Source organism: Bidens hawaiensis, unplaced genomic scaffold (assembly GCF_021521415.1).
Source record: "Bidens hawaiensis isolate Kalapana, Puna unplaced genomic scaffold, B.hawaiensis_p1.1 tig00036767_1, whole genome shotgun sequence".
In the NCBI taxonomy this organism is placed as follows: domain Eukaryota; kingdom Viridiplantae; phylum Streptophyta; class Magnoliopsida; order Asterales; family Asteraceae; genus Bidens; species Bidens hawaiensis.
Genome location: NW_027496420.1, coordinates 116707 through 134185, shown reverse-complemented (window position 1 = coordinate 134185; position 17479 = coordinate 116707). Strand labels below are relative to the sequence as shown.

Genomic DNA, 17479 nt, shown 5'->3' with positions numbered 1-17479 from the left:
TCCAATACTCATTTTCTTGTATGTTTTATATTGAGGATTGAAAAGTCATGGTGATACATGAATTGTCAACCTCCAATACTCATTTTCTTGTATGTTTTATATTGAGGATTGAAAAGTCATGGTGATACATGAATCGTCAATCTCCAATACTCGTTTGCTCGTATATTTTAAATTGGGAATTCGGAAAGTCATGGTGATACATGAATTGTCGATTCTTGATTCGAATTTGTTACCTTTATTAAGTCTGCATTTAGGGTCATTTAATCTACTTTAACTTTTGATAGTATCTAACTCTGCGAAACCAAGCTTTATAAAGTTATACTTTGCGATAAAACCAAGATATTAACTAAAATTAAAATTTTTATAGAATGCCTCCGCTATCTCGCCGATTTCAGAGAAGAGAAGCCTCGCGCATGCGTAGACAGCAACGTTCCCAGGAAATGGCCGCCGCGATAGCCCAAGCCTTGAGCCAAAACAATACCTCGAATTATAACATTAAGTCCTTTAACGCGGGTAACCCTCCAAAGTTCACAGGTCTTGAAGGAGCCACCGTGATGCTCCAATGGCTCGAAAAGATTGAAAACACTTTTCCTCCATACCCAATGCCCCTCAGACAGACGAACCCTATATGCTTCCAGTGTCCTGGAATCCAGAGCGCTCACATGGTGGAATGGAGTAGCTCATGCGCGTGGCGCAGAAGCTGCTTCCAGCATGCTCTGGGAGGAATTTAAGGAAATTCTTACGCGAGAATTCTGCCCTCCCAACGAAGTTAAGCGCCTGGAGGAGGAATTTTGGAATCTTAAGCAGTACAGCGGTGAAGCGCGCGAGTACGCGACGCGCTTCCATGAACTAAGCCTGCTTGTCCCTCACCTTGTTACCCCTTCCCGCCGAGCCATAGAGAAATTCCTTGGGGGTCTCCCCATGGAAATTCAAGATTCTGTATGGGCCAGAAACCCAGTAACCCTCTCTGACGCCATCGAGTTGGCCGCTGTGCTCAGCGACAACCATGTCAGAGCAGGAACCCTGTTCCTGCGGGGAACAGAAAAGACCAAACTCACCAAGACTGTCACTGAACCAACAGAAACCAAACCTGAACCCTCGAACCGTAACAACCTCAAGCGCAGGCGCAAGGCCTATGCGCTTACCAACCCGCCCATTGTCCAGCAACCCATCTACCAACCTCCAGTTTACACGCCTAACCCTCTGTCAGCCTACCCAACTCCCCCTGTAGTTCACAACTATGCCCTAACCAATCCAGCACTCCCTGCCCCACCAACTAAGAAACCTTACACAGGAAACCATCCCTTCTGCCCAACCTGTAGATTTCACCACCCAACCCAAACCCCGTGTCGACTTTGTAACCGATGTGGCCGTACTGGTCACACTGCTGAGAACTGTAGAGTCCTTCCCGCCAATCCAATTGCGCCAACACCACCAGTCTACCCGCAGAACCCACAATCAATCTACCAAAACCCACGACCCAGATCGTGCTTTAACTGCGGTGATCCCAGTCATTTCCGGAACGCGTGCCCGAGACTACAAGTGCAAATCACACAAGCGAATCCGGTGAACCAGATTTCGAACCAAGTGACGCGTGGACGAGCTTTTAACATAACCGCGCACCAAGCGCAAGCGAATAATGACGTAGTTAATGGTACATTTTTGCTTAACGGATTTTATGCTTCTATACTTTTTGATACTGGCGCCGATCGAAGTTTTATCTCTCGCGCCTTCGAGCAGAAGCTTGCGCGACCGCGCAACGATTTAAAAGAAAATTTTTCAGTTGAATTGGCTAACGGTGAAACTGTTTTAATTAACTCGGTGATAAAAGATTGCACGCTTAACCTTAACGAAAACGATTTTCTAATCGACCTCATCCCTATGCCTCTTGGAAGCTTTGATGTTATCATTGGTATGGACTGGCTCACGCATAATCGCGCCGAAGTTATTTGCGCCAAGAAGATGATTCGCATACCTCGAGAAAATGGTGATCTTCACATCTACGGCGAAAAACCCTCCCGCGGTCTTAAACTTATGTCTTGCGCCGAAGCCCAAGGACTCATGCGGAAGAAGTATGTTGCATTCTTAGCCCATGTGGTCAAACCTGCTGAAGAGAAGAAGCTTCGCGATATCCCTGTTGTGCGTGATTTCCCTGAAGTTTTTCCTGATGATCTTCCTGGTATCCCTCCCGCTCGTGAAGTCGAGTTTCGTATTGATCTTGTCCCTGGTGCTTCCCCCGTAGCTAAATCTCCTTATCGTCTTGCACCCGCTGAGATGCAAGAATTGGCAAGTCAACTTCAAGAGTTGACCGCTAAAGGATTCATTCGCCCTAGCTCTTCGCCCTGGGGTGCTCCGGTGTTGTTCGTTAAAAAGAAAGATGGATCGTTTCGCATGTGTATTGATTACCGCGAGTTGAACAAACTCACCATTAAAAACCGGTATCCCTTACCGCGTATTGACGACCTCTTTGATCAACTCCAAGGTGCCTCTTGTTTCTCGAAGATTGATCTCCGCTCTGGTTATCACCAGTTGCGCATCCGCGATGAAGATGTTCCGAAGACTGCTTTTCGAACTCGTTATGGCCATTTTGAATTCTTGGTCATGTCCTTCGGTCTAACCAACGCACCCGCCGTTTTCATGGATCTAATGAATCGGGTGTGTAGGCCTTTCTTGGACCGTTTTGTGATTGTGTTTATCGATGATGTTCTGGTGTATTCTAAGACCAAGGCCGAGCATGAGCAACATCTCCGATTGGTATTGCAAAAGCTTAGAGCTGAACAACTCTATGCTAAGCTTTCCAAGTGTGAATTTTGGTCTGATGAAGTACAGTTTCTTGGTCATGTTGTAAACAAGATGGGTATTCATGTCGACCCATCCAAGATTGAAGCAATCAAGAACTGGTTTACGCCATCCTCTCCTTCTGAGATCCGTTCCTTTCTGGGCTTAGCTGGTTATTACCGGCGCTTCATTTCGAACTTCTCGAAGATCGCTTTGCCTTTAACAGCTCTAACGCACAAAGGTAAACCATATATTTGGGGCTCGAAGCAAGAAGAAGCCTTTCTAACGCTCAAGCGTTTGTTGTGTGAAGCTCCTGTTCTTGCGCTACCTGAGGGTAATGATGATTTTGTCGTGTATTGCGATGCATCCAACCAAGGTCTCGGTTATGTTCTTATGCAACGAGGCAAGGTTATCGCTTACGCATCAAGGCAACTCAAGGTTCACGAAAAGAATTATACAACTCACGATCTCGAACTTGGTGCAGTTGTTTTTGCCTTGAAGATCTGGAGACACTACCTTTATGGTACTAAGTGTATCCTCTACACTGACCATAAAAGCCTTCAGCATATCTTTGATCAAAAGGAACTTAACATGAGGCAACGCCGATGGAACGAACTCATCAGCGATTACGATTGTGAGATCCGGTATCATCCTGGTAAGGCTAATGTGGTAGCCGATGCGCTCAGCCGAAAACCCTGCCAGCTTAACTGTATTTTGCCGCGCACGCAGCTTCACTTCGCGCCGATTCAAAGCAACCTTGAATCGCGTATTCGTGACGCGCAGCGCGCATCCATCAGTAATGGTAACCTTCGCGCCGAGTTAGCGTGTGGCGCGGAAGCACTTTTTGTCCCTAATCTGAGTGGAATTCTCTGCTATCTCAATCGCATTTGGATTCCCTTTGATGAGAATCTTCGCGCTGATATCCTGAGTGAAGCGCACAAATCTCGGTATTCTATTCATCCTGGCGCTGATAAGATGTACAAGGATTTGCGCATTACTTATTGGTGGCCCGGTATGAAGAAGGATATTGCTGTGTTCGTAGCTAGATGCCTGACTTGTTCTAAAGTAAAAGCTGAACACCAACGCCCATCTGGTTTGCTCGAACAACCAGAAATTCCTACGTGGAAATGGGAAAGTATAGCGATGGACTTTATTACCAAGTTACCTTTGACAGCAAGCAAACATGATAGCATTTGGGTAATAGTGGATCGTTTGACTAAGTCTGCTCACTTTCTGCCCATTCGTGAAAACTACCGTGTTGAGCAACTCGCGCAGCTTTATGTCAAGGAAATTGTCTGCCGCCATGGTACTCCTTTGAGCATCATATCCGATCGCGATGGCCGTTTTATATCTCGCTTTTGGAAATCTCTCCAATCTGCGCTAGGAACTCGCTTGGACATGAGTACGGCATATCATCCCCAGACTGACGGTCAGTCTGAGCGAACTATTCAAACTCTTGAGGATATGCTCCGATCTTGTGTTCTTGATTTTGGAGGTAATTGGGATTCACACCTGCCTTTGATCGAGTTCTCTTATAATAACAGCTATCATTCCAGTATTGGTATGGCCCCATTTGAAGCACTTTACGGTCGTAAGTGCCGCTCCCCGATTTGTTGGAGCGAAGTGGGTGAAACTCAAATCACAGGACCCGAACTTGTTCAAGAGACAACCGATAAAATCGCCAAGATCCGTGATCATCTGTTGACTGCCAGAAGCCGACAGAAGAGTTACGCAGATCGTAGACGGAAGCCTCTCGAATTTCAAGTTGGTGATCTTGTTCTCCTCAAAGTGTCGCCCTGGAAGGGTGTTGTCCGCTTTGAGAAGAAAGGTAAGCTTGCTCCTCGTTATGTTGGTCCATTTAAGATTCTCGCGCGTGTGGGAAAAGTTGCCTACAGACTTGACCTGCCGCCCGCGCTCAGTAATGTGCATCCAACGTTCCATGTATCCAATCTCAAGAAGTGTTTAGCTGACAAGAACCTTCACATTCCACTTGATGAAGTTCAAGTTGATGAATCTATGCATTTCGTTGAGAAGCCTGTTGAGATTATGGATCGCGAGGTTAAGCAAACCAAGCGCAGTCGTATCCCTATCGTGAAAGTTCGCTGGGAGTCCAAGCGCGGAGCCGAGTTTACATGGGAAAGGGAAGATCAAATGAAGATCAAGTACCCGCACCTGTTCTCTGCGCAACCTACTTCGAGATAAATTTCGGGACGAAATTTCTTAAAGTAGGGGAGACTATGACATCTGCCCGATCCGACCCGACCCAGGTACCCGTTTCTCTGGCCCGATCTCTTTCTTTTATGATTTAATATTTATTTATACTTATATTTTATTTTTAATAATAATAATATATTTTCCTTCCCGCCTCTCTCTCTCTCTTTCTTTCCGCCGTCCCGTCCCTCTCCTTCTCTTTCCGCCTTCTTTTCCCTCTTGTCGCCGTCCCGCCCTTACGCCTTGTTTCCCTCTTTTTCTTCTAACTCTTTGCTTGTCCTTTGTTCCTTCCCGCCTAAGGTTGTCTGCGCAGCTCCACGCGCCAGACTCCCTTACAAGGAATCCTGCGTGAAGACCACCTGTACAGCGATTCGCGAGACGAACTCTTCTCGCAGCGCGCTAAGAATTGTAATTCTTCTCGCAGCGCGCTAAGAACGGTAGTTCTTCCCGCGACGCGCTAAGGATTTGTAGTTCTTCTCGCAGCGCGCTAAGAATCGTAGTTCATCCCTCGACGCGCGAAGAATTATAGTTCTTCCCGTGGCGCGCTAGGAATTTTAGTTCCTCCCGCGGCGCGCTAAGAAATGTGATTCTTCCCGCGACGCGTTAAGGTTGGTTCTGTCTGCCTTCGCGCTCGCGCACTTTTGCCTTCGCGCTCGAGCCTTCTCGCGCTAAACCCCTTTTGAGTTTTCTTCTGTTTAATCTAGCCGTTGCTTTTGAGTTGTCTTATCTTTTGAGCTGTTGACCTAATCTGCTTTATGTCTGAAAAGTTGCTTTCGGCGCAGCATGCGCACCAACCCCATTGGTTGGCAGATAAAGTGACTGACATAATCTTTTGAGATCTGCTTGACCAGTACTTTTTCTGGACCGCCCATGCCTTTTTACTGTTCCCTGACAGCTTTATCTTGCCTCTGCAGCTGCCATATCTTTTGATATCTTTACTTTTCAGAACTTTTTACTGTTGATATCTTTTCTTTTACTTTTGGAGATCTTTTCTAGGGTTTGTGTCCCCTAGGGTTTGCCTATATATAGTACTATTTTCTTAACACTTCACACACTACACTTATTCTCTTCCTCCCTTTTTGCTCTCTGCCGTTGTTCTTCAGCCGCCTCCCTCCTCTCTTGCCTCCGTCTTCCTCCCTGTTCTGCCCTGCTTTTCCGGTAATATATATATATAATAATTTACTTATTAATTATGCTAACTTATATTCAAGACTTAAAACCGATCGTTAAAACAATAATCTTTACTTATAGGTTAACTTGTGCTTGTTTAAAGTTGGTTCTTGCTTTACCTTACACCGCACCGATTATCAAGTGAGTAATCTCGTACCTAATCCCTTTTTGCTTTTAATGTTTTGGGATGTTTATGTGTTCATACAAACTTAGAGTCTTAAACTTGTTTATGAACTTTAGTCGCGCAGTATCCCATGTGTTGAGGATGTAGACTTGGCTGTTTATTTGTATGTGTGGATCATTAACCGTCTTGTCGGTCTATTCCGCAGTTCGCATGGTACCATTAGATGAACACGGGAGAACTATCGTTTATGATTTTCTCTTTTGTTACACTTGCACAGTTAGTCTTGTTTGTGAGCTCAATTGTGAGCACTGGCAGTCTTGTCTCTTAGAGTTGGTCCCGATCTGATTACACCCTTGTTGAAACCCAGACATACACATGTTGCGCGCAGATTTATTGTTATCTATGTATTGTATTAAACTTGATTTCTCACCAACACGCAAGTGTTTGACGTTTTATTTTAACACATGTTCAGGTTTGCAGTAGCTGTTTTGGAGCTTGTGGACACGTAGGAAGTTTTCTTTATTTTTGACCTAGATTAAAATGTATCAAGACAAGTTATTGCTGTTCGGATATTATGATTTATAATATATTGATTTATGTTGATTTATATTATTTGTGTTTGCTTTGCGCGTGCGCGAATGAATGTATTTATTAGATATTGACACCCAATAGTGTCACGAGTAATGAAACAATATGTGGCGCCCCGATGTATAATCCGCCTTTGGTCGGGGTGTTACATTGGCTATTTGGTAGCCGCTACCAAAAAAAAGAAAAAAGAGACAAATTAACAAATGTTAAAAATTTGATAACCAAAAAGTAGTGAAATACAATACTGCACTTTCGATCTTGGGATATTTCAACCTAAGCATGACACAATGCCTCTTTCTCCCCTTTCGTCCAAGGAGTTAATTTTCGTTTCGAACGGCATCCACCGCTCCACTTGAGCCTGCCGTTCCTCTCGATGAACAACCGCCTCGACTAGTTTTTTGGAAGCTTTGTGTGACCGTTTGCCCTTAGCGCCTTCTTTAGGAGGCTCTTGCGTCTCCATTATAATAAAATCGAGATACCATGATGACATTTGGCTCAAGTTATGGTCAAGTTCCGTGCTATAAACGTCGTCTTCTTGACCAAAATATGGGTGGTAACAATTTTGCCATTGATCCATATTTTTGTTTGGAAACGAGGTTGTTTTTGTAGAGAGAAACGTGATTGGTTTCAAAAAGAACATACTAAGAGATGGAGATTGTTGATATTTTTTTAAAAATGAAAAATGGTTGTTCAGATAGGTAAAATAAAAAAAAATGTGTTTTTTTAGAGATATTGAATTTTAATAAGGGGGTGTTTGGGATTCCTTATTTTCATCAACTTATAACTTATAAACTTTTTGAAAAGTTAATAAGGTGTTTGGCAAATCATAAGATCTTATGGGTTTTAACTTATGGAGAAGGCAAAATAAAGTGGTTTTGAAAAGTTAGAAATTTGTAACTTATTAACTTAATGAGTTTGATTTACCTATTACACCCCTTTAACCCTCAAACCCATTATATTTCTTTTAAAAAAGAGTGTATTTTTTAGTCATTTTGGCTTTCCCTAACACATAAGCTAAGCCAAACATTTTTTTCAAAACTTCTTTTAAAATATTCATAAGTTAATAAGTCTTTCTAACAAAAAGTCCTTTTTCTCTTAAATAAGCAATCCCAAACACACCCTAATTCAAACTTTGTTTCATTAGCCGAAATTTGGATTATTAAAATTTAGCATCTCTTTTTTATTTAATCCATATCCAACAGTCAAGGGGATCCCCATGCCCAACAGCTCTATTCCTCTTCCAGCCATCAGCGGGCTCACGCCGTACCAATCGTGCCCCGTTCACTAGAAGCTGTTATGGTGTTCGCTAATGACGCGGCAACAAACAGTCTTAACTCTTATGTTTAACATTTTAACTTTCAATAAATTTATTCCATTAAAAGTTTTACTAACCGCCCCTAGGAAATCCAAAATACAAAGGCACCCAATGGCTGTTTTGTAAATCTTTCCAACTTCAAGTCTTAACTCAAACCCCTCAGTTTACCGCAAACAAACCTACACCCAACCTGCAAACCGCCGATCCATCGATCAATAACCCAACACACGCTCCAATCCATCGTTAATCATCATCTCCAACACTCATTCTCAAGTCTTAATCAGAACCCACAAAGGCAAAGTCTTTATCTTGCAAGGTAACCTCTTAATTTGACCCAATTCAATACCCATGTCAAGAACCCTTTTTTATTCCGATTTCAATCATATAACTTGATTATTACACATAAAGTTAACTAATTTAGGCTTACCCAGTTGTTAATTTTGTGTTTAATTGCTTCAAGATTGATTAAATGGGCAAAACTAGACCTAGGGCTGCAGAAAAGAGGGTTTTAGGGCAAGGTTCTATTGTATTGACTTCAGATTCATTGTTATCAATCCCACCTGCACCTGTTTATCACCCTAGTGAAGATGAGTTTAAGGACCCGTTAGCGTATATTTATAAGATCCGGCCCGAAGCCGAAAAATTCGGGATTTGTAAGATTATTCCGCCGCAAAACTGGAAGCCTCCGTTTGCGTTGGATTTGGATGCGTTTACGTTTCCGACGAAGACGCAGGCGATACACCAGTTGCAGGCGCGCCCGCCCGCGTGTAACTCGAAGACGTTTGAGTTGGAGTATAAGAGGTTTTTGGAGGAATATTGTGGGAAGAAGGTGGTGAAGAAGAAGGTGGTGTTTGAAGGGAAGGAGTTGGATTTGTGCAAGTTGTTTAACGGGGTGAAGCGATTTGGGGGGTATGATAATGTTGTGAAGGAGAAGAAGTGGGGGGAGGTTTTTCGGTTTGTGCGGTCGGGTGGGAAGATTTCGGAGTGTTCGAAGTATGTGTTGTCGCAGTTGTATTATGATAATTTGTATGAGTATGAAAGTTATTATAATAAGTTGGATCAGGTGAAAGAGAAGACTTGTAAGCGAGGGCTGCAGGATGAGAAAAAGGCGGTGCAACAAAGTTGTAAACGGATTCGAGTTAACGAAGATGAGAAAGTTAATGTTAACGTTAATCGGCATAAAGTAGTTGATGAGGAATCATACAATCAGATATGTGAACAGTGCAGAAGCGGGTTGCATGCAGAAGTTATGCTTTTATGTGACAGGTGTAATAAAGGGTGGCATATTTATTGTTTATCACCGCCTTTGAAACGGGTCCCACCTGGTAACTGGTATTGTTCCGAGTGCTTCAACTCTGAGAAAGAAAGCTTCGGTTTTGTTCCTGGGAAACAGTTGTCGTTGGAAGCTTTTAGGCGTGTGGCTGATCGTGCCAAGAAGAAATGGTTTGGTGCAACGTCTGCGTCAAGGGTAGAATTGGAAAAGAAGTTTTGGGAGATAGTGGAAGGATCGGTTGGTGAAGTTGATGTTATTTATGGTAGTGATTTGGATACTTCTGTTTGTGGAAGTGGTTTTCCTCGTGTGAATGATAAAAGACCGTCGTCAATAGATGTTAATGAATGGGATGAATATAGTTCTAGCCCGTGGAATCTTAATAACTTGCCAAAATTACAAGGGTCAATGCTTCGTGCTGTTCATCATAATATTGCTGGTGTTATGGTACCTTGGCTTTACATTGGGATGCTATTTTCGTCTTTTTGTTGGCACTTTGAAGACCATTGCTTCTATTCTATGAATTATCATCACTGGTAAATAAGTTGCTGGAATCTTAATATAGTTCCAGAGTGCATTTATGGCTTTATACAAATAGTTCAATTATATATTATCTCGAATTTTGACGTTAATGTTTTTTCATATACTTTTAGGGGAGAGCCCAAATGTTGGTATAGTGTCCCCGGTAGTGAAGCCAGTGCTTTTGAGAAGGTAGTTTTGACTTGCAATTTACTCTTGACATTAAAGTTTTAACCAAGTCAAAGTGAAAGTTTGACCTTGAGGATTGATTGATATGCAGGTTATGCGAAACAGCCTTCCTGATTTGTTTGATGCACAACCCGACTTGCTTTTTCAGTTGGTCACCATGTTGAATCCATCTGTACTTCAAGAAAATAATGTTCCAGTTTACAGCGTCTTACAGGTTTGATATGCAAAATCAATAACTTAAATGAATGCTGATTCATTATTTTAATATTTTTTGGGAGTTGTATATTTAAAACTTGTGTTGTATCTAACTTTCTTTTATTCTATGCCTCTTCCAGGAACCTGGGAATTTTGTCATTACTTTCCCTAGATCTTATCATGGAGGGTTCAACTTTGGTGAGCATAATGCATATTCTAAGTTTCTTTATTAATATATCTTAATAACTTTTATTTGTTCTATAAGTAATCGTGTGGTTGTGGCAGGTTTAAATTGTGCGGAAGCTGTGAATTTTGCACCGGCTGATTGGTTACCTTATGGTGGTTTTGGAGCAGAGCTTTATCAGCATTATCGCAGACCTGCTGTTTTGTCTCATGAAGAGCTGCTTTGTGTAGTAGTCAAGGTCTGCATTTTTGTATTTGCTTTATTATTATTATTGATGGTTCTTACTTTTGGTAAAATAATAGGACGGTCAGCAATTTGTTACATGAATCCATACAAAACTATGTATTTAGTGTTTTATTTTTAAAACTAAATATTACAAGTTATTAAAGAAAAATTAAATTATATGTTTATATAGATTTTGTAAAAAGACAAGGAAATCATTTTTACTAATTTGAAAGTTGTACACCCCTCAGCGACTTTAACCAAAGTCGTTTTCCACCCTTGCAAGGCTGCAACTTACCGACTTTTACTATTATGTCCATCAATCACCTACAAATTCATGTGGTTTTTTCGAAACCATCTATAAATGTAAAAAAGTTCATCTTCAAGATCACGCGGCCATGTTCCGGATTGTTATTATATTTTGCCTACTTTTTACAGAATGATTATGATAGCAATGCAATACCTTACTTGAAAAATGAGTTGCTTCGCGTATACAATAAAGAAAAGAGTTGGAGAGAAAAGCTTTGGAAAAATGGCATTATTCGTTCTTCTCTCATGGCTCCTCGAAAGCAGCCAAATTATGTTGGTGTTGAAGAGGTATTTTTCTTCTTTTTCATATATATATTTTAACATTCCCAAGTATTAATGAAAATTGGGGACAATGTTTTGCAGGATTCAACGTGCGTCATATGCCAGCAATTCTTGTATCTGTCAGCTGTTGGTTGCAGCTGCAGGCCTTCTGCTTTCGTCTGTCTGGAGGTAAAGTGATTAAAAGTATTCCAAATAAGATAATATAGTTTATCATGTGTCCCTTAATTCTGTTTTTTTTTACTAATTAATTCTATTATAAATGCAGCATTGGGAAAACCTGTGTGAATGCAAGCCCCGCAAACGCCATTTTCTTTACCGTCACACACTTGCAGAATTAAATAATATAATTGTTGCGATGGAGACACAAGATTCTGAGGAAACGGTCCAAAAAAGAAACGCAAGAAAGCTGACTTGCACCAACGAGACACCCTTATCAAAGAAGGTTTTCAAATCATGAAGATTATAATACATATATTGTTTTCAAACTTCTTTTTATATTGCAATATTGGTGAGTCATTAATGAATAATGCTACTTTCTAATAGACTTGCTTTAATATGATATATAGGTTAAAGGTGTAAATGTAACAATTACACAATTGGCTCAAGAGTGGCTTCTGCGATCTTGTAAAACTCTGCAAATGCCATACTCAAATGACGCATATGCCCTTGCCTTGAAAGAATCTGAACAGTTTCTTTGGGCTGGTTCTGAAATGGATTCAGTAAGATTAAAGTGTCTGATTAATTTCCCGTTTATTTTTGTTAAAAGTGTGCATTTATATCAAACTGTGAATGCTAATAGGTCAGAGAACTGGTAAAAAACTTGGTTGAAGCTCAAATTTGGGCAGAAGGTGTTAGAAATTGTCTTTCAAAAATCGAACTGTGGCCATCTCATCATAACTGTGAAATGGAGAGGGTAAAGATGGAAGATTTGACCACTTTGCTTAATGTCAGTCCGGTGCCATGTAATGAACCTGGACATCTAAAATTAAAGGTGAATAATATTTAATATTTTATGTAATAAAATGTCTGTGTTTAGTACCTGAGGCCTGAACAAGTGTTTTTTTTCTCTTCATAGGGTTATGAAGAAGAAGCAAAAGAGCTTATTCAAGAAATCTCTTCTACTCTATCAACGCCCTCAATTGTTTCTGTAAATCATCTTTTACAAATTAAATTCTGATTATTATTTTTTAAAATTTTGTTTGTTACTAATCCTGGCCATGTTTTCAGATTGTCGATTTGGAAAACTTGTACTCCAAAGCTTGTGAGTCTGCTATATATGTGAATGAGAGCGAGGAGTTATTGACCAAATTGACAGCTGTGAAGGTTAGTTTAGTCTTCCGTCTTATATATTGCCAATGCTAGATGTTTTTATGTTTCCTGACATATTTTTTATCAACTTAGCTCTGGTTACACACCGTAAGAAACTGCATTTCTGAGAAATTTTCTGGTATAATCGAGATTAGCGTCATCAGTAACTTGAAGTCAAAGGTAGCTATGAATCTATAATATAGTATTTTCCACTTACATTTTTTTCTATTTTTAAATTGGCATTTATCATTTCGTGTTTTTTTTTTATTTTTCAGATTCTGGAACTTCAGCTCCAAGTTCCTGAAGTCCCATTGCTTTTGGATTTTGCAAACAAAGTTGAATTATGTCAAACTCGGTGTACTGAGATGCTGAGAGGTTCTATAACGTTAAAGGTTGGTAATTTATCAAATTTATATAATTACAAACTTTCACTGGTATTTTATCTAATACAGAACATGACATATGATGTGCAGAACCTTGAAGTGCTCGTTCAAGAATATGATGGTTTTACTGTTAATGTTCCCGAGTTAAAACTTTTGAAGCAGTATCATAGTGATGCTGCTGACTGGATTTCACAATTCAATAACCTTTTGAAGGACATTCATGAACGGGAGGATCAACAAGATGTTGTTAATGAACTGATTCGCCTCGAGAAAGATGGATCATTGTTGAAAGTTCAAGGTTTGCATCATGCATATTTTACATTCTTTATATTATACATATTGTTTTGTTAATATGTCTGAATATAGATTATTCTGTTTTCTTAATTATGTGATGTAGTGGATGAGTTGCTTCTTGTTGATGTGGAGTTAAAGAAGGCTTATTGCAGGGTAGAAGCTTGGAAGGTATTAATTTACTATTTCGATAATAATCTAGTGTTTTGGAGAATGATTTAAGCCTTTTAGGCTTAAAATAATGCACTTTTCACTCAGTTGATGTATTTTTATTATTTAATTTTTTCTTCATTACACTTTTATAGGTGCTCGATAGTAAATTGCCTTTGGAATCTATTCAGCAAGTAATGACTGTGGCCACCAAGTAAGCACATTCTTGGCATGATTCTTTGTGGAATGTCTGTTTTAGTTAGTTTGCTACATGTATTATTATTAGTAGTAGTAGTAGTAGTATTAGTAAATGTTTTCTTATGTCGTGTAGACTGCAAATCGAGAACGAGAAGGTGTTCAAGAAAATTTCTGATGTTATTGCACAAGCTGTGTGTTTGGAAGAAAAAGCAAAACATATTCTCGGTTGTGAGGTTCAAATGTCTGATTTTGAAGACGTTGTAAGGTAAACCACATTACACGTGCAGTGGCTCATCTGTAAATATCGGTGTGTTTATTGCTTGAACTATAAAAGCTGCTAATCAGTTTAATTCCAGGATGTCAGAGGATATTTGTGCAATTTTTCCGTCTCTTGATGGTGTCAAGAAAGCTTTATCAGTGGCGAAATCGTGGTTAATGAAATCCAAACCTTACTTAGTTTCGGATCCCTCTGTGGTGGCGGTTACGAGTTCTTTGCTGAAAGTTGAAGACTTGAAGGTTTTAAGTTTTAACTATGTCTGTTTACTAGGATTATTTTAGGTATTTATACGAAACATTTTTTAAAACATGATGCAATTTTGTAGGAGTTGGTTTTGGAATCAAAGTTATTGAAGATGTATCTCAAAGAGCGGGTTTTGCTTGAAGATGTTCTGCAGAAGTATATGCAGTGGGAGCATAATGCGTTTTCTGCTCTAAACGATGCTGAGTCGCTTTTGAATATTCTTGATGCGGTTGATGAAATTCCGTCTGATATAATCTCCACAATCAAAGATCATGTTGCCAAGATGGAAACCATAATGAAAAACGAGTTATCACTTCGTTTTGACTCCATTGTATTTTCAAAACTACAAGAAACTGGTGCGTTTCTCGGTTGGTGTTCTAAAGCCCTAATTTTTCGTGCTGGTGTTCCCACACTCGAGGTGACCAATTAAGTTTGTAGCTTTGTACACGTTAGGTGGTATTTTATATTTTAATAATACTAATAGTATTTAATATTCTTTTTGTAGGAAGTTGAATTGTTGTTGGAGGATGCCGGGTGTCATAACGCTACATATGCAGAACGTTTGTTTTGGAGGTCACTGGTTGATGGGGTTAATTGGCTTAAGCAAGCTGTTGAAGTTCTTGGCTCGAGTAACGTTAAAAGATTTAATTTGAGTGATGTTGAAGAAGCTTTGAGACAATCTAAGGTAATATTCAAGCAATAAATTATAATAATATTTATATTTATATTTTGTGTATTTACTGATGACATTTAATAATGGCAGATGATTAAAATATCTTTTCCATTGATTGTTGACCGACTACATGATGCTATCAAGAGACACAAGTGAGTTTCATTAGTTATCATATATTGTTTCTTTATGTGTACTAAATTTCAGTGCTAATCATCTTTTTTAACCGACACTTTTCAGTGTATGGGTAGATGAAGTGAAAGCATTTTTCAACTGCAGCACTGGAGACCGATCATGGTCTTTGTTACTGCAACTCGAGGTCGTCTAATATTTCTCAAATTTTCTCTTTTTTCTTCATTAATGAACTTATCATAAGTTTCAAAACTGTAATAATAATATTACTGGATTCATGCAGGGTTCTGGAAACACTAATGCTTTCAATTGCATGGAAATTAACACGGTTTTATCTGAAGTACAACGGGTCAAAGAGTGGAAGCAAAGAGCGGCAAATATTGTTGGGGTTAAAGTCGGTGACGATAATCTGCTACTTGATGGTCTATCTCAGGTAGCGTACCACATTAACCTTCATAAAGTTATCGTTGTCTAATATTCAAGATTATTCTTTCTTGCAGATATTAAATACTCTAGACAGATCTTTATGTGTATATGACAAGCCTGTTGACTGCAGTCAAACTTGTTTGTGTATGTTCTGCTTAAACGACTCTCAAACTCAAGAAATCTTAACTTGTTCTGCTTGCATGGAGTGGTAAGTTGTCATGTTTAATATTAATTAATAATAATAATAATAATAAAACGTTAATATAATGTTGAATCGTGCTTCTTGGTTATTTTTGCTTGTAGCTACCATATGCATTGTGTAAAGCCAACTGGACGCGGTACAAGTCATTCCGCATCTCACATGTGTCCTTATTGCCATGTCATCGAGTCAGGCAAAACCTCTCGGCTGGTATGATTTAGTTCTTTGAGATTCTAAATTTTATAGTTTTTACTAGACTTCAGTTTTCATTTTCTTTTCAGAAAATTGATGCAAAACGTCCCGAGTTGGATATGTTTTTGGAGCTTTTGTCTGATGCTGATAACCTATGTGTGGAGTAAGTGCCTGATGATGCAGTTTGGTTAAGTAAAGTACATCAAATTGTTACTGATACGTTGCTTCGTGCAGGATTGAAGAAAAGACTATAATACATCAAATCGTTGAGAAATCGCAAGCACACAAAACTTGCTTAACTAAAACTGTGGAATTTTCATTGGCTTCTATTGGCGAAGACTTGAGTGTGGTGGTTAGGAAACTGTCAACCGCTTTAAAGGTGGCTAATTTTTTATTTTATCAAACTTTGCTATATATCTAAACTAAAGTAATTAGCACGTGTTTAGCTCGTCCCGTGTAACAAGAGTATATGATTTTATTTTTCACAGGCGGTAGAAATGGCTGGAGTGTACGATCGTGAAAGTAACTGCAAATTTGAGCTTGCACTCGCAACAAATTCATGGAGAGTTCGAGCGTATAAGTTATTAAACGGTTCACAAAGACCTTCAATCTACCAGGTCCAACGGATACTGAAAGAGGTATTCACAAAATATTAATAATATTATTCATACTTTGCCTTTTTTATTTAATAGAATTTAGACTTAGAATTTATGATATTTGCAGGGTCACACTATAAATATTGTTTCCGAAGATTATTTTTATCATAAACTTGAGACAATGAAGCAAGTTGGCTTGCAATGGGCAGCGAAAGCCAGAAAGGTCTTTGGTTTATTATTATTATTATTATTATTATTATTATTATTATTATTATTATTTATTTTTTCTTTGTTAATAAAAACGTATGTTGACCAAGTCAACTAATATATTTTTATATTACTTATCACAGGTTTCAGCAGATTCAGGTGCCCTTGAATTGCATAAAGTTTTTGAACTTATTGGTGAAGGTGAAACTATTCCAGTGCACTTTGATAAAGAACTTAAGGTAATAAAAACATAATAAACATCATTAGTAGTTTTTTTTTTAAATTATTTTAACTTAATATGGTGTCGGGTACTTGCAGTTATTGAGAGAACGAAGTATGCTTTATTGCATATGTAGGAAACCGTATGATAAAAGACCAATGATTGCTTGTGATAAATGTGACGAATGGTATCATTTTGATTGTATTCGATTATCATGGGCACCAAAAGATTATATTTGTCCTGCATGTAAGGTTGATACATTAGAGGACATTAAATGCATTTCGTCATCAATCGTACAAGAAAGGCAAGCACACTCTTAATTTTAAGTTTTAAACTTTGACTTTGACCGGTACGTACCAACAAACTCGTATGTTTGACTTTGACCAGGTCAAATGGCGAATGCGAAGAGCCTCAAACGCCATCTCCGAGACCGATGGAGTTGAGAAGGGAAGCGGAAAGCAATGATAATGTTAGTAGCAAGAGACGGAGTGGCATTGAACGTCTTTTGTGGAGAAACCGGAAACCGTTCAGAAGAGCAGCTAAAAAACGAGTAGAGCTTGATGTTTTTTCTCCGTTTTTCCATGTACATCAATTAAGTTTGTAATCTTGGGTTAAATGGGAATTTGATCAT

At 39.3% G+C, this 17479-nt stretch overlaps 1 protein-coding gene across 1 annotated transcript; it reads left to right on the top strand.

Moving 5' to 3' along the window:
- Nucleotides 1–8565: 8565 nt before the first annotated feature.
- On the top strand, nucleotides 8566–17168 carry LOC143588787 (lysine-specific demethylase JMJ17-like). The gene is made up of 32 exons (XM_077069705.1): nucleotides 8566–9992; nucleotides 10110–10167; nucleotides 10256–10378; nucleotides 10500–10557; nucleotides 10645–10781; nucleotides 11204–11362; nucleotides 11438–11524; nucleotides 11622–11798; nucleotides 11923–12075; nucleotides 12156–12347; nucleotides 12432–12503; nucleotides 12584–12679; nucleotides 12758–12844; nucleotides 12940–13056; nucleotides 13138–13345; nucleotides 13445–13509; nucleotides 13644–13702; nucleotides 13820–13951; nucleotides 14043–14202; nucleotides 14289–14624; nucleotides 14712–14891; nucleotides 14970–15031; nucleotides 15117–15195; nucleotides 15292–15441; nucleotides 15509–15642; nucleotides 15738–15843; nucleotides 15915–15988; nucleotides 16060–16204; nucleotides 16314–16463; nucleotides 16549–16644; nucleotides 16772–16867; nucleotides 16947–17168. Exons 1-32 carry the CDS (start codon nucleotides 8656–8658, stop codon nucleotides 17166–17168), a joined length of 5307 nt encoding a protein of 1768 aa, XP_076925820.1. The 5' UTR covers nucleotides 8566–8655.
- Nucleotides 17169–17479: the final 311 nt, after the last annotated feature.

Excerpts from the sequence above, each read along its gene's own strand:
- LOC143588787 (XM_077069705.1), top strand. The coding sequence starts at position 8,656 with ATGGGCAAAACTAGACCTAGGGCTGCAGAAAAGAGGGTTTTAGGGCAA. Across the intron at positions 10,782-11,203 it reads TGCTTTGTGTAGTAGTCAAG|AATGATTATGATAGCAATGC; the intron begins GTCTGCATTTTT and ends TACTTTTTACAG. Across the intron at positions 14,625-14,711 it reads CTGGTGTTCCCACACTCGAG|GAAGTTGAATTGTTGTTGGA; the intron begins GTGACCAATTAA and ends TTCTTTTTGTAG.